The following is a 24841-nucleotide window of genomic DNA, read 5'->3' on the forward strand; positions in this document are numbered from 1 at the left end:
GTAAAATAAGCCGATATGCAAAAAGCCACCTGACCTACACTAAAATTACAAACTCAAAATCACAAAAATATGTTAATAAACAGCTCACTAACTTCTCGCATCCACTTCAGATCTTCAGCTGTAGTCTGCACTAACTTTTCATTACAATACTAGCACAAAATTACATAAAACTAGAGCAAAAAACATGAAAATATGCGAGCTATTACTACTCGTGATGGTCAGTTCTGCCCAGTGGCCAGTCTCAGCAGCCCAGCCAGTAGTGTAACCTAGCAGGGGCGACTCTAGGATCGTGGCGGCCCTGGGCAGAGAAAGAATCAGTGGCCCCTTCACCCGCCAATGTCAATATGGTATCTTATGCACGGCAAGTGGCCACATCTTTTGCGGACACTGCATAGCCGCCTCGTGCTCATGACACGCTTCAATATGCGCGTGTCCGTAACTTGAAAACCAAGTGTTTTTTTTTTTTACTTTGCTAACACTTCGGGGTCAGATGGAGAATTGGCTTTTTCTTCAGCCCAGAAGTACTTCTGGGCTCCTGTCCTTGTGATTTAGAAGTACTTCCGGGCTATGGATAAGGCATGGCTCCTCCCGTCCTCTCACAGCTGCTCCTGGCAGCACCCACAGTACCCAACAGAGCTGAGAAACAGCGCTTCAAGTCCCAGGATGCCCTGCAGGAATCCGGGGCACTGTTACACTCCAGGGGTCTCATTTATCAAGCGTGCGTAATACAAGCTCTAAACTAGTGCGTATACCAACAGCCGTAAGCACATGAAAGTTGGGAGTTATCAAACGTGAGTACGCACAGCTGTACGAAATGACTGATGATGAATGGCACTCCTTCTAAATTGTGTGCGTGTGCATAGTAATTTAAATTTGCATACAGAAACGCCCTCAAATTACCTTATTTGGCAAACAACCTTCCTTATAAAAACCCAATGCCGCCAGGGCACTATAGAACTGTTATCATGGATCCCGTGAAGAGAGGAAAGAAAAAAAACTTCACAGACAACAAAGTGGAAGTGCTTTTAAATGAGGTACAACGTAATAAGACAGTTTTGTTTGCTGCTTTTTCAGGCGGAATGTCAAAGAAAAAAAAAGACTTGGCATGGGGACAGGTTACTAATGCGGTAAATGCCGTCTCACCTGTATGTAGAACTACTGCAGAAATCAAGAAAAAGTGGTTTGATTTGAAAATGTCCTCTAAAAAAAGAATTGCAGCCCACAAAAGAGACCTCTGTGCCACGGGAGGAGGCCAGAGTCTTATTTCAGTGTCACCATTGGATGACAAGATAGCGGCAATTATTGGTGAAACGTCAATGAGCGGAGTAATCCCCAATGGTGACAATGAAAGTGCAATCCCATCAACTGCAGGAGAGGCCGAGCCATCCGAAAATGGTTAGAAGGTTTTCAAATGTTTGTGTTGCGATATATTATTCATAGATAAATAACACTCACATTGCAAATGATTTGGATTGTTCATTTAACATTTATTTTATAGATCTGCCAGTTTTGCCAGGTCCTGCTCCGTCTGCCTCTTCAGCACATCCGATGCGTTTCGAGGCACGAGTCCTGACTGATGCGGTTCTGAAAACACAGGAGGAATTAGTGAGAGGCATTGCAAGCATAAAAGAGGAACTGCACCAAATCAATGTGAACTTGTAGAACATTAGTGATTCACTAAATGCATCATGCAAGTTCAATAAAAGCTCCAATTGATCTCACCATTTTCTCACACTTACTTATTATTGTGAAACAGATTTAGAACTATGAAGTATAAGGGCACTGAGTTTATATGTGATTACAGTTCTCTACCACTAGGGGATTCTGCTTACACACAGTCAGGAGTTCTTCTAAATGTGTGCACATTTTCACGCACATGTACAAATTAATGAATCGCATTCTATTAGTGGAATTGTGCGTACGCATGATTTACACATAAAACCGTGCGTACGCACGCTTGATAAATGAGACCTCAGGAGAGCTGCCATCTAGCGTTTTGGGGGAGGCAATGTCCTGGAAAAGCTGCCTTCCCCCATCCTTCCATCTCAGGGGCATCCCGGCCAGGATGAGTTTCAGGCTGTCCCCCACAATATCTCTCTATTATAAAAGATGATCTTGAAGAGAGATAGAGAGACACTTCAGAGAGGCAGAGACACTTTCATTTCCCGGGACACGGTCAAGGCACGTCATATGATATCAATTGGAAGCTTGTTCCCATGAGACGATGACTTGTCAAACAAGATCACGGCCATGTAACTTCTCAGTTGTTTCCCATTGAAAACAAAAAATGAAAACAAAATAAATAAATTGTATTTCCACTGGACCAAACCCAGGGGTTGGCGAGTGAGCAGCTGGGGGCGCAGCCCCCTAGTGTGTGTGTGTATATATATATAAATATACAGTATTTTTTTCTTATTATGGCCCACAAGCATGTTAAGTGTGTCGGACATCGGACTAGATCCAGCAATGTCATTGGGTTTACTGTCCAGTGCCCTGACCACTATAAATTAGGGAAGGAATTTTCTTCACATTTTAGAACAGTTTTATGTCCTAGGTTGTTATAGTTCATGCCTTATTAGTAGAGCAGGAATTCTGAAATACGTTCAGAAAGTTCAGGACAACAATGTTCTTATGTCTTTTCTTCTGTGATTACTTTTTTCCACAACTATATCTGTTTTTGCTTTATATTTAATGAAATCATAAAAGCATAGCTCATGGCCTCAGCAGAACAGATGAGGTAGGTCTTTTATTAATTGGTCAACTCTTTTTAATATCAGTGTGTCTTAGGCACAGACTTTGAGATGTTTTGCATGCTTGACTTGGTAATGTCAAGGCTTTGTTCAGACTTGAGAAGATCTGCAAATTTTCTTTTAAAGATTATGAGGTTGTTACCATAGACATTGTCAAGTTGAATTTTATTAGATATTCGACTCCACCTTTGTTTCCATTTATTCTTGGCTTGGCCACTTAATAGTGTCATTGTATTAATATTTTTGCAGGTATGTGTTTCTCACGTGAGATTTTGATATTGTTATTATGCTTTTAGCTTATTCATTTTTAAATATTTATTATAATAATTTATTATATGCATTTATTTATTAATAATATTTATTATTAATATTTATTATATAATTATATTACAGATCCATTTTGCTCAGTGCCAGTTGAAGCCCATTTGGCCCTCGATGGTCCCCTTCCTACATAGCTGCCTATGTTGTCTAATGAATTGACTGGCTCTTGAATTTGTTTCATGTTTTTGAAGTGGTTTTGTGGTATTTTTTTCATGATCGTAGTCATATTGCTTTACGCAATGTTGCACCTTTGTTGCAATGGGACATCTATTGCTATTATAAATGAGATCACCATGTCAACACTATTTAAGATAGCAATATGCTCTTGCTCCAGTGTCCAAGCTTTAATTAAAAATCTTAGAACACTACTTGTAATGTTGGTGATTAGTATAGACCATGACAGTACACATTTTAGGGACTTAATTTTTCTCTGATTGACTTTGATTCTTGGATGGCATTTTTTTTCTTATCTTTTTTAAATCCGTCCCCTCCATGTTTTTTCAACTAGTCATTGCCTTGTTATTTTGATTATAACTTAATTTTCTGGTCAGTATTTGTCTAAGAATTTAGGCCTTTTTGGGTAGCTCTCATCATTGGTATAAAAATAGTTAAGTTCTGAAATTCTTTGCTTAGAGTGAGACAATGTATTAATTTATTTAAAGATTCTTTTCTCTTTACATTTGAGAAAAAACATACACACTCTTAATTCTTTATGTATTATATGTAGTTTTCAACAAATATCAACAATTAGCTAAATCATTTGATTTATGATTTAGCTGGTTATGTAGAATAATGTGGTTTAATGTGCTGCAGTTATATAATGAACTGTGATTTCATTTATGCACAAAAAAATATTTTAGCTTGTTCTGGGAATATTGAATGCTATATGAGCTGTGAGACAATACTGTTTTGAAATGTAAGCAAACTTGGGCTGAAGGTCAAACACAAAATGCTTTCAAAAATCACAAACTTGCCAGAATGTTCTCATTATAGAAAGTTGAGGGAAGAAGGTGTATCAGTATCATGTAGTAAAGTAATTATTGCAAACTGTATTTAAGAAAGTTTAAAAAGAGAGAAACTAAGAAGCCCCACTGCTCGCTGGCTGTCAATGACATTTTTTTCTGAAACCTGTTAGGTTGGGATTCATTGAACTGTTAAGCCTTTGGACCTTTTTTTCTGTTCCAAGACTCCTGGAAACAACTGAAGAGCCAAAAACCTGGCAAAGACAGAATGGTTGAGCAGGTGCCTGTTGTATGAAAAATGATTATTTGATGATGGTGATGTGATGCCTTTCTATGTCATAAAAGCTGTTTATTTGTGAGCATTGTATCATCATTAAAATCAAGCTACTAAGTACTATTTTTATGAAATGTTAAAATAATGTATCCTTCAACAGCTGCTTTCAGCTCTGTTCATGTGTGTTTTGAGACTGGCTATAGGCTGGGACATAAAAAAAAACTACTTTTCAAAGAGCACATACCTTATAAAAAATATAAAATCTATCTATAATTTTCTTAATTTATAAGGTATAAAAAAGCTGCTATTGTAGTAAAATAACAAAAGAGTTTTAATAAGGTAAAAAGATTGGCAAATATTCAAGAGATGGGATAGCTTTCTGAAAACTAAAAGAAGTATATTGTTTTAAAAGCATTTGACAAAAATTTCATAAAATGCAGTTGATTTTGCTAATGGTTAAATAACAGTTTAGTTACAGATGAATTAGGTAATAAAAATGTTTACAAATACATAAAACAGTTGGAAAATGAGCTTAAGTAACTGGGCCTCCTAATAATTTGTTTACGTTGTTTGCCTGCCTGTGATAAAGTCATCCCTGATGGAGGATCACAGGAATCATGGGAAAGAGGGGTCCTTTCATCGGAGCAACATTTCAGCCGTGGCATGGCCAAATGGGGGGGCAGCTAGATGGATGAGGTCTCCAGGACTCTAAAAATATCCAAACCTAATTATGTCATATCATCTACTGTTAAACCGTACTTCTAAAATTTTTATTATTATGCTGTCTTAAGGAATTGTTCTGTTCTGTATATTGTATTGTATTGACCCCCTACTTTTGACACCCACTGCACGCCCAACCTACCTGGAAAGGGGTCTCTCTTTGAACTGCCTTTCCCGAGGTTTCTTCCATTTTTCCCTACAAGGTTTTTATTGGGAGTTTTTCCTTGTCTTCTCAGAGAGTCAAGGCTGGGGGGCTGTCAAAAGGCAGGGCCTGTTAAAGCCCATTGCGGCAGTTCCTGTGTGATTTTGGGCTATACAAAAATAAACTGTACTTTAGGCACTGGATCTTGTGCCAAATTAAGCAATATTGCTATGTTTTAATAATGTAAAATTTTAATTTTTGTAAATAGCATACTGAGGATCCCTACTCATTTACATTTTCTGAATCTGTACCATAAACTATCAAAGTAAATAATTTTAAAAATTGTACAGATTGGCATGTATTTCTTAGTGAAATTTTATTTTTGAACAACAAGTCAACATTATATTTGAACTTTAAATCAAATTTGGGCAATTGCCTTTTTGTTATTAGAATAAACACAGTTGCATTTGCTTTCCATTAATAAAGTATGTGTTGAAAAAGAATCAAACGAAGGCAAGAGCCAAGTGATGTTTTTAATCAGTCTTAGAGGAGTTCAGTGAAGAGGGGAAAAAAAGCTTCCAACAAGTGCAAATTACCTAAGAAGTGTCATGTTTGAGTTGGAGTAAATGATGTGTTTAATTGGACAACATTTCAAATAAGAGATTTCTTTTAAAGGGGCTTAGCTAGAGGATTGGATGATTCACAGCAAGGGTCAATGTACAAAGGATTCTTTTATCTGCTCTACCAAAAATAAAACTGGAAACCAGAAACATAATCAAAAAAAATGAAAACCAGATCTGTTTTTACTAATTCAGATTTTTAAGCTGCTTCAGCTTTAGTCTCTAATTGGACTTCTCTTTAAAGGTTTTAAAGTTCAGATCCTTGCTTAACTGAAGCATCTGATCCCTTCATGGCTGCCATGACATCACATGCAACATGGCCTGTGTATCATGTGCTGAGGTTCAGAAACATAAAATGGTGTTGACCAGTTAAAAACCAAATATAAAAAAGAGTTATAGAAATAAGAAAAAATATAAGCAAATAAAAATAAAAATGCATAGAAAAAGCAAATATAATTATCAAGTTAATAATATCTTCCTTTCAAGAATTTTAAGGTCAAACTCACTATGCAGCATTTTAAATGAAGTCTTACATAACAGTGTGTCATTTTGTAATGAAAAATTAAATGAAAGAGAAGAAGAAATGAATAAAACACTTCATTATAGTTTTGACTGATATTTGTTCATTTATACTTAAATGAATTAAATCAATCAAGGCTTAGATATTCACAAGACAACAGTCAGCTCTGAGTGGTCTGCCAGTCCAAAGTACGGCACATTGATGCGCATATTCACATTCACAATGGGTTGCTTTAGATATAAAACCTAGCGAAAAGTCTTTGTGTTTTGTCTGTAACACAAGTTCTGATAGGAAACATGGGTAAAATAATGAAAAACATTTAAACTTATATTAGGGACCCATGTCCTGGAGTGTCAGGTATACAACTGAAACAAACCCTCTCTGTTAGACAAGCTTCCTTTTTCAGTTTGACTTTTGGTATTCTCAGTGGCGAGGATCAATGGGGCCTCTGGTCCCTATATGGATGAGAGGTCAAATATGACATATACTGTATAGTTCATGATGGAATGCCTCTTTGTCTTCACTGCAGTCCTGATGCTTTTTCCTTCCTTGACAGCGAAGGTGCAATGCTGCTCCTCACTTGTTACACTACTCTATATTCTGATCTCTGTTTTGCTAGCTTGAGATGATTGGGTTACCAAGTATGCGGCTGTTTTTTAATGTAGATTTGCTTTGATTCCCTCTAAGATGTTGGTTTTTGTTCAGTTTTTTTGAAAAAGCAACAAACCCTGGATTGAATTTCCAGTCTTTAAACACAGCCATGTTCTTTCAGGCCAGGTTACATTAGAGCCACCAATTATTCTAATGTGAATGTCTTCGGGAAGTGAAAACATACACATATATTCAGGAATCTCCTTAGAAAACCCATAGAAACACAGGCAAGAAGTACAAAGCCCACAGAAAGCTATCATTGCTCTATCCAAAATCAATCTTTGAGAAATACTGTATATGCCAGATAAGGATTGGTACAATGGTTATCACAGCTGCCTCACCCTTAACCTCTTAACGCGCACACGTACCGGTCCCGGGACATAACAGCGGTTCAAAAACGTTACAGTAATGTGTGCATGCCCATCTGCCATGCATCTCGACACCCTACCCATCAAATGAAACTTCAAAGTCTCGTCTTTCCGATGATATAAACCATTTTGACACACAACAACCACAGCACTGACACTAAAGCCTTTTTTACAGAGAAGTACATACTTTTAAGTGTTGACTGTGCCTACCTTTGAAGACCCCCTGCAAGTCAAACATCAATATTTCCGAGCAGTATTGATCCCATTGTGTCCGTAAGGCTCTAGCGAATATAATCCAGTAAAACGATTTAGGTCCAAAACACAAGATATATTCTCAAAGGGACAAAAACTCCAGAAAACGTTTCATAACTTGAGACCACCTAAGTAATTTTTTTTCACTTATATTGCTCATATTAGACGTAATTTGTTTCTGTCGGCGATAACCATGCTACCGCATGAAACACGGAAGTGTTAGCTTTCGAAAGACACCTAAGTTGGCCAATTACGACGGGTCTGGGGTTGACTGGCACCTCGTATAGCCAACCAGTGTCACAGAAAGCTTGCAGGGTGACGTATAGCTCTGAACTCTGGTAGAATCTACCAGTTTGATTGGACACTGTGACTGACACTCAAAACTTACAGCCAATGAGCAGCCGAGCATTTTGATATGTAACTTGCTATACTAACTTGTAAACAAAACGATCGGAGCTGCGTGAAGGTGGCATTTGTGCCAGTCTGCAGAGTTGGTGCGTGGTTGTTTATTGTGATTTCGCCAAGTTTTTTCGCAGTTTAAATATGAATAAAAGTAGAAGTTTAAACGGAAATAAACGCTCGATTAAATAATAGATGCATGTACGTGTTGCAAAAGTATTCAACCGGCACACGGGATGTATAATGGGAGAGAGCGATGTGCCACGCCCTTGTGCTTTCTGCCTGCTAGTGATCCATCAAGCGGCACATGGAAAAACGCTGAGCTGTGTTGTAACAGTTTGTAAAAGAAATATATATAGTTTGTGTGCATTTTATAAAAAAAAGTAAAAATAAAAATATAAATATATTTTTGGCCCATAACTTGTATTGACTATTTTTACATAGAAATGTGTATTTTTTATTGTTTTTATTATGGAACATGAATTTCCATAACTAATAGAGTGACACTGTGTGTAGATATAGATTCGTTTAGGTGTAAGCTTTCAGTAGAGCCCTAATTGATATATGTGGGTTGAAGCATTCAAAAGTTATTACACTTTTTCCATATGTTCCAAAATGTGGATAATGGTCCCTCTAAAAAGCCCCTGGGCATGCCCACATAAAAACTGGTGTAAAAAATGTCATTTTTACAGGTATTCTTTGCAAATTTGAAATTTGAGTAGTCAACAAGTTATTCTGTTGGTACATAGTGTGTTTCTGTCCCCACCTACCTACTGCAGCTTTATTTTCCTTTATTTTCATAAAAAAACTTAGGCGAGAACAAAAAAATTCGTTTTTTTGTGAGTTCTAATGTGCATAACTTTTGATCAGTCACACCTACAGTGATTCTGACTACTAAGGGTGAAACTAGAGAATGTTACCTTTACAAAGAGACCAAACATGTGTTTATACTCCAGATAGTTCAATAACAGCAATGATTCTAATTTGGAGAGGTCGAATTACAAGCGATTTAGCAAAAATGACCCCGAATGATACAATTCCCAAGCTTGAATCTTGACCTTGATACTGCAGATTCTTCCCTTGTCTGTGTTGCTTTTTTCTTCTTTACTTTCCATTTTTCATTCCACAATCCAAGGATATGTACTGTACAATTCAGGCAAGATGCGTCTTTCCAAGGGAAACTGACAAAACTTGTAAGTGTAGCTGACATCAAGCTAGCAAAAGTCTGTTCTTGTACAAACAGTTAAAAAAGGAAGTTATAGAAACCATTACACACTTGTCTCTTTTCATTCTTTACACTTTCAATCTCTGCCTGCATGTAGAAAAAGAACAAAAAACAGGTTTAACACTTACCTTGAGCCATGCATGAGTGTTTTTTTTCTGAGAAATCTAGGGGAAAAATTGATGTAGTGAGAAATGCACAGTGCCCTTCTGCATGACTAAGTTACCATCACTAACATGTCACTTTCAGGTGGACCAAAGGCTCCATATCTTGAATTAACAATTGGAAAAGACCACTGCTGATTTGTTTGAGCATCAGAAACACTTGATGCTGAACAGTTTGGAGTCATGATAAAAATCTAAACATACTCAGAAGAAAAACACAAAGATTTTCACTGTTTATACCACACAAGTAACTACAGTAAAAGGTAACTTTTAAGCATAGCCAGTCATGACCTAACAGAAGAGGAATAATATAGAATTACTAGCAGGGTGGAGATTTTGGAAGCTTTGTTTAAGAGCTGAAATTGTTTTTTGTGATTATTTTTTTCCTAAAGAAATTGATAGAAAATCAGTCATGTTAAGCCGAGACTTCAAAAGTAAAATGCAAAAAATATCTATCTATCTATCTATCTATCTATCTATCTATCTATCTATCTATCTATCTATCTATCTATCTATCTATCTATCTATCTATCTATCTATCTATCTATCTATCTATCTATCTACTGTATCTATCTATCTATCTACTGTATCTATCTATCTATCTATCTATTCAACAATACTTGTAATTGAGCACACAAAAAGGCCCTGGGAAGGACTGCTACCTTGTCCATAGTAGACTGCTGCCTTATAGTCAGAGCTGCTGACTTTGAACTGGATGTAGGAGGAGAATGGACATCCTGGCTGGATCAGAGGACAAACCATTAACTGGATGGAAGGTCCGGGAGGAACAATGGATGGATTTCCTGGCAGTGCAGAAAGATAACTCTGTGCCCAGCCAGTATAAAATAATGCATGGATCAGTGGAATCCAGAACTTGGGAGTGGTTCCATCCTCCATGCGTTAGGTGAGAGTGGTCCTTGTATGAGAAGTCAGTAGGGACACCTGCAGGGGTGCCAAGGAAATGGAGTCCAGATGTGCAGCCCTGAAGGGGACCCTTGGGATCTGTAGAGGGCGCTGTCAGGGAACGACCACCCTACTTTGTCTATGCCCCAGAAGTGTTTCCTGCAGGAGACAGAATGGCACTGGAAGCATTCCCGGGTCTGGCACAATGGGAGAGTCAGAGTTGGCAGGCAGTGGGCAAAACTCAGTGTAAGAAGAGAAGGTGAGGGAATTCTTAGTTTATTGATCACGTATTGTATAATTTTGGCTCACATCAAAAGAGAATTGTGGATAGTGCCTGGGAAAACAATAAAAGGCCATTATTTTATTTATATATTGTGTTGATTATTACTGTTTCTGTGGTTTGTGACTCACTAACACCCCCATGTGTTCACGGTGGATTAGAAAAATAATGTATATTAGAGTGGATGATTGAAATTCAGTGTTTTTTTAAATGTTAGTCTTGAAAAAAAAACATTTTTTTTTCTGTTCTTGAAGTAGATTATTTTATATTGTGTAAAAAAAGAAGATCACGAGACTTAAAAAGGTTTGGGAATGACCAGCCTGTATATGGAAAAATGTAGCAAAAAAAAAAACCGAGTTCAAAACAGAACAGAATACAGATGGGAAAACAGAGACATTTATTTGGTGGAGACAGGAAGAGGATGGTCCAGGCTGGCTAGAAGAGGAAGTGATATCTTGATAGGTGGGTTCTGACAGGAAAGGTGTCATCAGGAAAAGAGAGAAGTGACATCATCAGAGGGAGAGTTGGTGGTGACGTGACTGTTTGGCTGGTTCTTGTGCTGGTCTGCAGAGGGACAAAAGGAGAGAAGGTGAGATGACAGTGCCAACCCCTGGATCATTATTTGATCCTATCAACCTTTTTCCAAGCCCACATGTATGACAGTTGTTTATTCAAAAAAACAGGCCTTTACCTACAGTATGACTGTCTCTTTGACCTCCTTTAATAGATATTGCAATCACAAGACATCCAAACTGAATGAATTTGTTACTATTTTATTATGCAAAAGTGTTCACGAAAGGTACCTTAACCTCTATGACTTTTATATTGGTGGACAAGTTAAAACTGGAAATGTTGAAATTATTATCATAAGTGCATCCCAGAATGCAACACTCTTTCAAAACACCTTTTTATTCCCTGTCATTTTTTTTTCAGCTGCTGGGTCAAAAGAGAAAGTGATCTAACAGGCCCTTTTTTCTAAAGTGGTCTCTTCCTTGGCCTACAGTGTCCTCTACAACATTATATCTCTTGCTGGCCCTTGCACCTTGCCTGCTGCAGCATCTCCTGACATCTCTTGACAGCATGATGTCCTTAGTCCTTGTGATCTGTGAGCTTATTGCCTACCTGTTACATGGGTGTATTTGCTTTTCTCCAAACCTTTTTGCCAAACTCCTGTTGAAATACACACAATCACAAGTAATAGTAGTTTTCTCTTATGAGCTGTATAATATAGTTGTAGTCTTGGTCACATAGGATGTACTTTTTAAGTGTATATACTATCTAAATTCTACTAAAATAAAACTCTTATTCAATAACTGAAAACAACTTGAATTTAACCCGCATCAGTTAGAATTATAGTCACCTGTGCAAGAAGAGAAAAGAGTAGCTTTGGCAGTGGGAGTGAGAGTACTTACATGCTGTTTTGTGTGGACCATCCACAGGTAGTTCTCCCTCAACAATCTATGTGATGGTCAAATGTGATGAAAAGCCTTCACATATTGATGATCCTGGGGAAATGTGGAGCTCAACAGCATACAAAGCACTTAAAAAAGACCAAATGGTCAAAGGTCTTACCTTATAAAGCAGCTATTAAAAGTCTATAAACATTTCATTGATGATGCTATTAATGATAATAAATTACTGTCAAAAATAATACTTTGTTTATTTTGTTAGTCATTTTTCATAGTTTTATATCATGTTACAAAGGTTTTTATTAATGTATTTTCTATAACATGTTAATAGATTCTTAAAGTGTTTCTGATTCAGTGTATTGTAAGTAAATTGTGGAATATTGGTGGTTATTTTGAATTAAAAAGTAATATATAATCTTCCTCTGGACAGTAGTATCTTTTTATCTCTTTTTGAGCTACTGTTGTAAATTAACTTCTGTGAAGTAAATATGTGCCCATTTTTAGTGCAGCACTACAGAAAAAACTCCCTAATCTGTAGGCAAAAAAGTACTGTATATCATGCAAAGTCTGATTGCCTTTACTAAAATAGTAAACAGATGCATAAAGAACTAGAATTCCAGATCTTTCACAGCTTTTTTAATAACCAGCATTCACTAATAATTAATTGTAGTTTAGCTCACCATACATCCTAGAATCATGAATCTACAAACTGTAATTATTTTCTAGTAGTTTACTGGCTGCAAAATAGGGTTAAGATGAGAAAGTACATCACCACCAAATCTGCTTCTGAAACAGCAAATGAGATTGTAGGCATGAAATCCTTTTAGTCATAGAATTATTGGAGACTTGTCTTTACTTTTATTTCATGCTTTATATATTAAATGCTGAGAGCAGCAAGAAATTTTGTACACATCCTCATTATTTTTTCATTGCTATTATATTATTAATAACTATAGCCATTGGTTGCATCTCCTGAAAGGGCCATTTATCAAGTAAGGCTTTGAGTGCAGGTCTTATTTATGGCCTTTGAGGAAATAATTATTTACACTTTTAAACAGTAATGGTTACCCCTATTAAAAAATAAAAGACCTTACTCATATTTTATAAATCTTCAAAATTTCTGTGTTACTTACAACCACTTAGATTTAGGCAGTGTTAGCTTGTCCGGCTTCAAATAATTGTCTCTTATCTGTTTAGAACAAGAAGATATCTACAGCCAACAAAAAAAGTCCTCCTCTCCGCCTGTTCTGGATAGCATTGGCCATAGTGACAGTCATCACCCTCTTCTGGAACCTGTCATTCTGCAGCATTCTGCATCTTGGACGTCTTCATTGTACAGTGATCCAAAGGCTTCCGAGCCTGGCCAGCAATACACCACAGGTGAGTTTAGTCTGCAGTGGAGTGGTGGGAGTGCAGACATCTGTTATAGTCTTATGTAAAATGCATTTGAGAGAAAGAGCAGCAGCTGGTCTGAACATACGGTTCTTATCGTGGGTGACATTTATGGATCAGCAGTTCTTCAATGGCACTGTAGGAAAAAGACGTACCTGGTGTTGAAATATGCAGTATAGTTCAATAAAAAGGCTATTGGAAAAATTTGAAGGTCACAAAGTGTCGTATTAAGTATGGCTTGTTGTGATTAAACTGGAGCTGGCATCATCTTTCGTAACATAATTGTAGTTCAACCACGTTGACTGTACATACTTAAGTCCTTCTTCTCTAACATTTTCTTTGAGGATAAAATTCCTTCTTTTTAACCTGCTGCAAGGGTTCATGGCAATGCTTATCATGGTCACTTTCCATACCCCAAAACCATTTCTATTTCTGTTTCTTGCAGAACAATACTGTATATACTTAAAACGGACTGCTTCCCTTCCTGTTCACAGACATCAATTGAATATTGAAACCCACAATTCATGTTATGAACACATCACACTCCTTCCAATAGATACAAGTATTAACCAATAGTATTAACCACAACTGAAAATTAACCACTGCCAGGATTTTGCCTCATTGCTTATTACAGTAATACAAAATTACTGCATGTTTGGTGTTGCATAGGATTTGATATGTAGGAAGTAATCGGAGTATCAGTGCAGAAATTATGATGTCTTTGCATCTACTGAAAAAGATAAATTCAATAAAAAACAACACAATATAATATTGCTTTAATCAGAAACACCTCATGCAATTCAGGATCATGTAGACAACAGAAGATACAAAAAAGTTAAACAAAAGCAATACACATTATAGTTGTAATGGCATATACTTATTGCTTGCATGATGCTTAATACAACAGTTATCAGCTTGGACTTACTACTGTATCAAATAAACAAATCATACATGACAAAAGCAAAAGCCAATGACAGACTTGGGAAAACTCTCAAATGTTTTCAATAGTATAAAATTATATAAAGGTGTAAGTGATGTTACCATATATCACAAACAGGTCTACTTGCTCTGCTATTAATACTACTATATGCTTGAATGGTTCCCTGAATGTAAAGTGTAGCATTTTAAAAAGTGCTTATCACATAAGGAATGGTTCAGTACTAGCAACAATCCAGTTCCTGGTTTTCTCTGGTACTATGCACTATAACACTCAGAGCTGCAGGTTAAGCTGAGAAAAAATTGCCTATTAGTTGCAAAAAAGATAAAACTCCTGTCAGGTTACATTCCCTTATTAAAGGAATACTGTTTAAAGAACTATATATGAACGTTATGCTTACTACACAAGATAGCAAGTATCTAAGCAATTCTTGTCTCATTGTTTAACAAACACTGGCTGTGTGTTTTAGTGATACCTGGAAGTAGTCTGATTAATTCTATTACTTGTAGATGGAAAATGCAAAGAGATTGTTTGAAATTGGAAACGTTTGTCTTGAAATCTGGATTGCAAATCAATTTGAGAAAACTGGACACCAAAAGTGATTGTATAAATAAGTAGCTTTTAACAATTCTTGCAACGCCAGCATCAAAAATCTGCGGTATCTTTCAGGTTCCACTTTTAATGAACATGTAACACAGGTTTTAAAAAGCAAATTGAGGTCAGCTGAGGCCAAATCAGTAACTTTTTATGCTAAATTGCAGTAGGAGTGTTATGCGAAATAAAGTAAATTATAAGATGACAACAAAAAATACAGAGAATGGGGAATTGTACTGGGGTATGTGTTTATTAGTGTATGTACAATGACTATTTCCAGTCTTACTGTGGAGAATGATGAGATTCCTGAAATGCATTTCCTCAATTAAAAAAAGATTTAATGTGATATATATTGAATCCAGGATTATTTTTTATTAGGCATAAGAGACTGACACATTCTTTCCTATAGGAATTGTTTTGAGTGGTCCATGGTGTAGTGCAGGTTTTAAATAAATAATTGTGTCCCAAGGGCATGCAGACTGAGAACGGTGCAGGTGGGCGCATGACGGGACTGCTCTGGGCTTGATTGCGGTGCTTGGCCGATTGCGCATTCATGTGCAAATGTGAGCAGATTATTCAGGTGCCACATTCACACCTAAGAGTGGATGGAGGGTCACGTCTGCACCCTATCAGGCCGTATAAAGAGAGCCTGCATAGAAGTGAAAAGGAAGAGAGATCAGGGGAAAAATGCAAAGGAGAGAATGGAGGTTAAAGAAGAAAGAAAGAGCAAGAGGCTGGAAAAGGAGAGCCCATGTTAAAGACGGATGGAGACAGGTGGTCGGGGGTGAGCCTCAGGCAGATGGGCCAAGGGCTGAAGAAAGGGCAATCCTATTGAACTATGCTGGGGAGTAGGTGCGGCCCATTATGTGGTGTCTCCCCTGGACACTGAGGAACCGGGGGTGGGACAGAGTTGTTTCAGTATGCGTGGCAGCCCATGTATGTGTCAGGCCTGGCAATGGGGACCCGAACCAGAAATTGAAAGTTGACTGAACCTGTCGGCGTCTCCTCTTATTGCAAGGTCCTGACAGAATAAGTGGAGGAGACGGCAAGTATTAAAGGGAAGCATTGTTTTTTAAAAGGAAAAGGACTGCCTCTGGATTTTTAACATAATTTTATGGATCATTTATTTGGACTGTTTTAACCTCCACAGATTTCACTGATTTTATGGATTATTTATTTTTTGCTTAGAATAAGAAGAATTTTGCTTACACTGTACTTGCACTGTAATTTGGACACTGTTTGGATTTGATTGATTAGTAAAAGCACTTGACACTTTTTGCACCTACCCCTGCTACGTATGTGTGCCTTCATTTGCCTGTCTCATCTTGGTTCATGACTATTGATGGTTTGGGTTAAAGGGGCTCCTGGACGAAACAGGGAGCATGGAGCCAACCTGGACAGTCACTGTGTTATAGGCAATTGCTTTCATCAGAGTGAATGGAAAGCTACAACCTCAGCCAGGAGGTCTCTTTGGGACTGCAGAAAGCTGTCAGTTGAAGCTAAGGGAAACATCTCAGGTTCTCAGATACTGTTGTAGTAACAACCTTTAGGTCAGCCATTATGCTGTTATGTGAGACATTAAAGCCAGTGACCAAGCTGGAGTTTACTGTCCACTGGCATGTATGTTTGATGTGGAAGTGTTACAGGAAGAAATCATGTAGACAGTGTGTTAGTACTGAGGTGGACTTCATAGGCTTTTCCATCTGAAAAGGTTATGCTCCTGTTGATGTCACAAGTACAGACAAGAAGAAAGCTATTATGATAGCCTTTGAGGTAGTAAAGAGGGCTTTGAGATGTCTGTGGATTAAAAAGAATGATCCATATACCATAAATACCACTTGCACAAAAGCTGGAGATTGATCAGCTCTGAATGGGTCCCCAGAATACTGTCTATGATGATGGGAGACCCAAAGCACTTAGTGGCCCCAGGTTACATTATTAATGATATATCCAAATTCATTAAAAAAATATTGTTTGTTGCAATATAACATAACAGGTTAAAACAATACAGGACAGAACTGAGAGAGAGAGAGAGCTGAAATGGCAGGTAAGATAAGGAAATTCTTGTGTGCAGTACACTCAACTAACATGAAAATCTTGTTGCTCAAAATCTTTGGCTTTGTCAAATTCTATCACGGACTCATTAACAAAAATAAAGTACAGTGATCCCTCGCTATATCGCGCTTCGACTTTCGCGGCTTCACTCCATCGGGGATTTTAAATGTAAGCATATCTAAATATATATCACGGATTTTTCGCTGGTTCGCGGATTTCTGCAGATAATGGGTCTTTTAATTTAAAGTACATGCTTCCTCAGTTTGTTTTCCCAGTTGATTTCATACAAGGGACGCTATTGGCGGATGGCTTAGAAGCTACCCAATCAGAGCATGTATTACGTATTAAATAAAACTCCTCAATGATATACGATGTGCTTCCCGAGCGGTGCTTGATTGTTTGCTTTTCTCGGTCTATCTCACTCTCTCTGACATGCTCTGTGCCTGACGGAGGGGGTGTGAGCAGAGGGGCTGTTTGCCTAGAAGATACGGACGCTACTCTAAAAAATGCTGAAAGACTACCTTCACATTGCTCCCTTCTTTGCAGCTGCTTTATCGCAGTGCGCATACTTAAAAGCTCAACAGCACGTATTGGTTTTTTGATTGTTTGCTTTTCTGTCACTCTCTCTCTCTCATTGACATTCTCTGCTCCTGACGGCGCTCCTTTGAAGAGAAGATAAGTTTGCATTCTTTTAATTGTGAGAAAGAACTGCCATCTCTGTCTTGCCTTGGAGCACAGTTTAAACTTTTGACTAAAGGGTGTTATTTCATGTTTAGAGGGCTCTAATAATAACAGTGTGGGAGAGTTTATAAGGGCTTAAAATATATAAAAATAACCATACAAACATATGGTTTCTACTTTGCGGATTTTCACCTATCGCGGGGGGTTCTGGAACGCAACCCCCTCGATCAAGGAGGGATTACTGCATTAGTTTTGTGTAAGATATGCATTTTCTTGTTTTTTCACTGGCCTTAAATCAGGATGCTGATCTATGTATGCCACCATTATTTATAACAGCAGTGCATTGATTTCACAAATCCTGATGCGGAGGGACACGGTGGTACAGGTAAGTGGGACCTGTACCTTAAATGAAACAGGATTGCTGAGCGAAGGGGTGCCAAGATCGTATTGTTCCGGTAACCAAGTAGCCACACCTCCTACAGTGGATGCAGTGCGGGTGGTCGATCGTGCTGTGGGGGTGGATCCAGTGGAGGTATGTTTGAGGAGCCGGCTAGTGAGTGCCAGTTGCCAAAGCACACCACTCCTCAGGCCGATGGCAACCTTGCTGAAATCCACAGGGGCGCAGACAACGCGGGGTCTCTCTTTATTCCATAAGGAGACCCAGACTGTCAGGGCGCCCCAGAGTGAAAAGAGGAAGACTCAGAAAGAGAGGACTGGGTCTCCTAACAAGGTGCAGTGTGGGCCTGTGTGCCCACCTGCAGGTGGGAGCCGCTCCCTGCCTGGCTGGGGAGAAGGTGGAGCAGAGGTACCTATCCTGTTTCCATGTCCTGAGGGCACAGGGACATGGAAGGATGCTCATCGGAGCTCATGTCTTTTGGGCTCCATGGCCACCGCCAGGGGGAACAGAACGACTTAATGAGCCAGTGTGATGCAGCCACACTATAAGAGGGCTATAAGAAAAGCCTGCAGCCAACACTCGAGGAGCCGGAGTCAGGTGGAAGAGGACGGAGCTTACGAGGAAGGAGTGGAGGCGGCCTGAAGAAAGAGAAAGGACTGAGTAGAGTGTGGTATTCTTGTGCACTTTTTTTTTGTTTTGTGGTCTGTAAATTAACGGTGCATGTTTTTTACTTTTGTAGTTCATGTCTGTCTGTGCCGAGGCTGATCTTTCACAAATATAAAAGTGCAATACAATAAAGCAGTCAGTCCACTAATTGGTTAGATTTCTTTTCTGTTGTTTTTTTTTTTTTTCATTTGGAGCACAGGCAGATGAAATGACTTGCTCATGATCACACAGTGTCAACAATGAGATTTGCACCCACAACCTCCAAGTTTGAAGGCCATATCCTTAACATTTACACCACACTGCCTGTATTATTGTCCTGGCTACTGCAGCACTCATTTCAATCTCATTACCACATCCACAGCTGTGAGACATGGCATTCTGATGATTGTCACATTAGACTTTTAGCCCTAAATATACACAATACAAAAGCTTTTATTCATTTTAATTGAATGGGAATTGACATTTATTATAACAACCCTATATTACTATCAAATTATTGGCATTGCAAAAAAATGTATATGTGTAATATATTTGTTGTCAGGAATGAGTAAAGGAAAAACAGTAAATAAACAAATTGAAGTAACCCCTGCCAAGAGAAAATTTGAGAAAATAAATTAGTCAAAGTCACACAAAATGTTGCTCTGTTTTATGGTGGATAAGTTTGCAAATTCACCAATGGTTCTTAATGGGAAATTGAGAAATTTCAAAAATGTGCACAGCACACTGTATTTGAGATGTCTCAATAAAAAAATGAATGTTGCTGGCAAATGTGTTTGAAGAATAAGTGGCAAATTTCAATAAAATCGGTCCACTGGGAGCCGAGTTATTTTACCTAGACAGGCAAAGAGGCAGGCAGGCACTACGAAAGATAAAGTAAGAGATTAAAAATATAACTTGGTTGCTCAATTCTTGAGAAGTGCAGATTTGAAGTTATTGTACAGTATCCTATTTTTTAGGACTTTTCAAGTCAACCAATATCATTTTTTTGTGCAGCAGTGGAAATTGTCTTCTGTTGGGTCTTTATTAATAAAAATGTGTCTTCCCAGAAGTGTTTTCAAAGCTGTTCATGCATGTCTTTCTTAGAAGTAGTTGTTGTTACAGGATCATGAGTTCTGTTTTCACATTGTCAGTTAGCACTGCACACCCCCCAAATATTTTACATTAATTAGGTAATGTGAAATAATTATGAAATTAATTTGTTTATTTGCAGTGCAAATTTGGTGGCAGTGCATGTCAACATCCATTAAAATTTGTTTCCGATTGGTATTTGTTTAATTCTGTGTGAATACCTATAATACTGGACTGAAGGACAGAGGCCAAATGAGAGTCTATGTAAGTCCTTATTATTTTGGCAATCCAACTTACAGGGAAAAGGCGCTATCAGTGTATGCTCCCAACCTGAGGCTCCCCTTTAATTGGTTGCTTTCAGGTTTTTCTGGGGACACAGTTCTGTGCACCCCAAACACTCCCACATTGCTTGGCACCGAATTAGTATTGTTTTAGGCACACTATTTCATGTTCAAGTCCATGGTTCACAGTTCACACCCGCCATTAATGTCTGTTTATTATAATAAAAAAACATGGATCTCCTCGGAAGACACTTTGAAGTCCTGTGAGACTACTTGCATGTCACACCCTACTTACAAACAATTTCTCGGAGACACTTTAACATCTCGCGAGACAAGAAAGTGAGACAAAAGGACAGCTGATGTACAGGCTTTTAAGTGATCGATGAGCAGCGCAACATGCAGATCACACAGCACGGCACAAGCAACAGCAACTGGTGTACAGGCTTTTAAATAATCGATGCGCAGCACAACATGCAGATCATGCAGCACGGCACCAGCAGCAACTGCCTTAAAGGACATAAATCATTCACTACAGCTTTATTACTGACAAATATCAAGAAATAAAAAAAATGAATGAAATGAAAAAAACAATCTCTTTAAAATTATATATCCGGTTAACCAAACCCGGGGGTTGGCAAGCATAGTGAGCAGGGGGCAGAGCCCCCTAGTAACTACAGATGAATGAGTTGATTTTAGGGAGATGGCCAATTCAAGTTGAACTTCAGAAAATTTGGTTATTTCTTTAATGAAACACCCCTTCATAAATCGTTCACTTGAAGAAAAAAAGAAAAAGAAAAAAGTGATAGCGTACCGCACTTGGGTATAACATGAGAGGGACAAGCACCGCAGGTGGTCAAGACCTGTCTGAAGAGGATAGGACTACTTGGTGAAACTGGCATAATAGCAGCTCCGTGGTCACCATTTTAGAGCACTTTGGATGTGTCTCCTGGCTGCTCAAGTCCATCTGCACTGGGTGTGTGGTCGCTAGTGAGGCACACTGGGCTGATGGATAGTGGGCATATGAGTTGCCTCTAAGGCAGGAAGGGGCAGGCAAAGGGGAGAAGGAGCTTGGAGATACCACTAAAGTGCTCACTATGTGCCATGTCTGCGAAGCTGATCTCCATCAGTAATCCTACCCCTTTGGGCAGTTGAGCAAGTGTATCAGATATACTATATATGTGTTTGTGGTTAGTAAAATAGTGGTGTGCCTGGGGATGATTTTGGTGACAAAAATTGGGACTCTGATTTTGATAATAGCATGAGGATAAATGTTTTTGGCAGGCTTAGTGAAATGACTCAATTTAAGCAGCAAGTAATTGAAAAATAATCAGGCCTGAAGGACAGGAGAGCAAAATTTATGTTCAAAGAAATATATGTATCCTGATTGTAAAGACAGAATAAGATTTAGGTTGTACTTGTCCTGTGGATGTAGTATAAGACAGGTTGGGGGCGGCGAGGTATGTTTTAAGATGTGGGGGAGTCTGTGGAGTCTTACAATGTGAATTTGTGCCCAGGTGAAGTAAGCCTGGCAAACTTGCATAGGACTGGGCAAACGGGCAACAGGTGTAGGATAAAATTAGGGTGGGAATGACTCTGTGGGCGTGCAAAATGATAAACTGGTGATTTGTGATTGTATGATATGGATTTATGGAATACAGTGGAAGTAGCCAAGGACTTGGCACTTTATTAGCAGAGGCAGAATAATATTTGGATTAGACTTATGTTATGGATATGATAGTTGGGAGTCCACATTAATGGAAAATTACAGAGGTGGGAATGCAGATATTATGGAGTGGGTTTTGTCAGAATGGGGACCTGGGCAAGTTGAGAGGATTGGGCAATTTAGAAATAGGTGTAGTATAAAATTTGGGTGGCAGGTGCACCTGTTCCTTTCCTCATCTATAGGGCATGTTATGGGAAGTATAAGTGGATTGTGGATGTTATGGACTGAGGATTTTGGAGAACAGTAGAAATGAAAACGCTGGCATCAGATTGGGCAGCATGGTGGAAAGGGTATAATACATTTTAACCTGGATTTGTCCTATGGTTCTGGTACTGGACAAGGCAAGATGTGCACTAATCATATGATGAGGACCAAGGGAGCATGTGGACAGATAGATATGGAAGGTACTGTATAATACATAGATGTGAAAGGCATTATATTATCATAATAATTATATTCATCTCCCCCTAAAAACTGTGCCCCCACCCAAATATTATTTACCAGCCGCCACTGTTCCTTAAACAGGCTTAAGGCACAATTCTGTACTCCACTTACCTTCAGCTATTCATTTCATCTGCTGTTAATAAGGAATGTCTTCAAGTTATTTGTTCACTTCATTAGACAGTTCATTTCCTCTCAGAATATGACTAATCCAGATTTCTCTTCTCCTTCTTCCTGAGTAACAGAATAAGTTCATAGTTCTCTCATACCTAATGTTGCATCCCTTCATTTGTGTTTCCTTCCTTCCAATATAATTGTCTCAATCTTCTCCATAACTCACACTTCTGACTTAACTATTTATCCAGATTTTTCATTAATATTCACTGTAAAAGAAAAATAAAACAACAAATGATGAAAGCTGCATTATGCAATAAGGTTTCCTAAGTTTGTGCTTGCCCCAAAAACTCACAGTAGTAATCTGAGCCATTGGCATGGCAGCGCCTGAAAGAAGGCACCCATTAGGCTACCTTGATCTGAAGCATGTATGTTTTTAAAAATGCCAGTTAAGAATGGAGTTTTTCCAGAAAATTACCACCAGAGGGCTCTGTTTGACGGCGCTTTAAGTAGTAGGGACTTCCTCCTGACCTAAATACATTTAAGCAGCTGATGCTTTCCAAAAATGAAAATGAAGGGAAGATCTGTTCATTAAAAACTGACATCTTGTGCAGCTGATTTTTGTTCTATTATTATTATTATTATTATTATTATTATTATTATTATTATTATTAATAACTGCTTTTAACCCAATTTTGTGACTACAGGCCTGGAAGTTTCATATTAGTAGGATTTGAATTTGATTTGTTTCCTTACTATAAATATCTCAGATTTAGACAGATGAATGTCATGATGGGGGTGATTAAGCAGCAGATGGTGTTTACGAAGGAAGAAAATGAAATATGTGTTCCACAGCTCACACTTTTCTCAAACAATAGAGAAAGAGAACCAGTGGAAGATGGTCAGCGGGAACTGAGGTGATAAATAGTGAAGCAGATTAGGCAGCAATACAGTTAGTACTGTTCGTGTAAGATCAGGGTAGACAGGTAAACACAAGACATAGATAAAAGTCAAGGAAAAGAGGAAAAAATAATACTGGGGTGGTTGTTGTTGTGATTAAGCCACTCACTTGAAGTGTACAGCACTGACTTTATTATTTTCTTGGTAGTGACATCATATGTCACACAGTCCTGGACCTCCAACCTGGCACTGGCCAAGCAATGCTGTATCACAAAAAACAAAAAATGGTGGCATCCATAATAAAATAAAATGACACTGTGGCAAGATGTATTTTATAAATAACTTCTTCAAAGCAATCCTAAATAAAAATGATGACCATTCCATTTCTTGGCCACTAAGGAAAATCTTGTAAACATTATAAAGAAATTCCAGATCATGTTAGATAGACAGATAGATAGATAGATAGATAGATAGATAGATAGATACTTTATTAATCTCAAGGGGAAATTCACATAATCCAGCAGCAGTATACTGATGCAATGTTATATAAAGCAATAAGTTTAGAATAACATAGATATTAGAAACGAATCATTTAAAACATTTTCACACATATTCTGATATTTGTCTACATAAATTCCAAGTTTATTATGAACAGGATAAAGTGATGACAAGTTTTAAAGCTGTTGATTTATTTTTTAATAAAGAATTACAGAGATACAGTAACTACAAGATTTCAAACTTAAAATATGTTAGCTGCATACTGAAATACACTGATCTGAGTGTTGTTCATCCATATCATCTCAATAGACAAATATGAAAATAAGTATTTAGGCTTCCATTTAATTTTTGCTTACAGTATACAGCATTTCCTTCTTCTAATGTCATATTGTCTGATTGGAACCACAAGCCAAACACATAGTTCCCAGGTTGGCAACATGCTGTGGTGGGTTTGCGACTTTAGCTACCTTGCTGTCATAAGTAAGGACACATCTTATCAAAAGTCTCAGATTAATTAAGGAAATCTCCCAAATATATTCAGTTTAGGTAGGTGGGTGATGCTAAAATGTTGCTTTATGAATAAGTACAGGTGTCTGCATGAGTATATCGTACTTTAAACCCAATAAATACCCAAGTAGCCCTGTAATGCAATAAACAGATACAGATAATGAATAGATGAACAGATGAAGGTGTAACAGGATAACAACCCTGCAATGCAGCAGTGAAGGCACACCTGCTGCATGTGCTACATTGTCTCTCATCTGTTTTTTCAGGTTAGAGTCACAGTGGCAACAGAATATGCTAAACAGATCACACATTTCTACCCCAGCCGAGCAATATTATCTTTCCAGTTTGTCCTGAGTTTGTCAATTAGTCTTCTTGCAGTGGTCCACTCAAGGAACTACTATGGGAAGGCATTCAGGGTCACTCTAACTACATGTTCAAACCAACCCAAATGGTTCATCACAATCTGGAGAAATAATAATTCTGCTCTGATGCCCTTCTATATTTTGGGCTTATTTCATCCTTTGACAGAGAATGAGACAGCCACACACATCATTTGAGCTGCTGGTACACATCCTCATTCTTTTACAAGGTATGACAGATGATCGGGGACCTTGCCCCCCTGGGACACCT

The 24841-nt window shown here is 38.1% G+C and overlaps 1 protein-coding gene across 1 annotated transcript in view; it reads left to right on the plus strand.

Moving 5' to 3' along the window:
• Positions 1–24841, plus strand: part of ano3 (anoctamin 3) — a 398850-nt gene that overhangs the window by 68150 nt on the left and 305859 nt on the right. Inside the window, exon 2 of the mRNA XM_039753659.1 lies at positions 13155–13337. Within this exon, the coding sequence (XP_039609593.1) occupies positions 13155–13337 (183 nt within the window). The remainder of the gene's footprint in view (positions 1–13154; positions 13338–24841) is intronic.

Source organism: Polypterus senegalus, chromosome 1 (genome assembly GCF_016835505.1).
Source record: "Polypterus senegalus isolate Bchr_013 chromosome 1, ASM1683550v1, whole genome shotgun sequence".
Lineage (NCBI taxonomy): Eukaryota > Metazoa > Chordata > Cladistia > Polypteriformes > Polypteridae > Polypterus > Polypterus senegalus.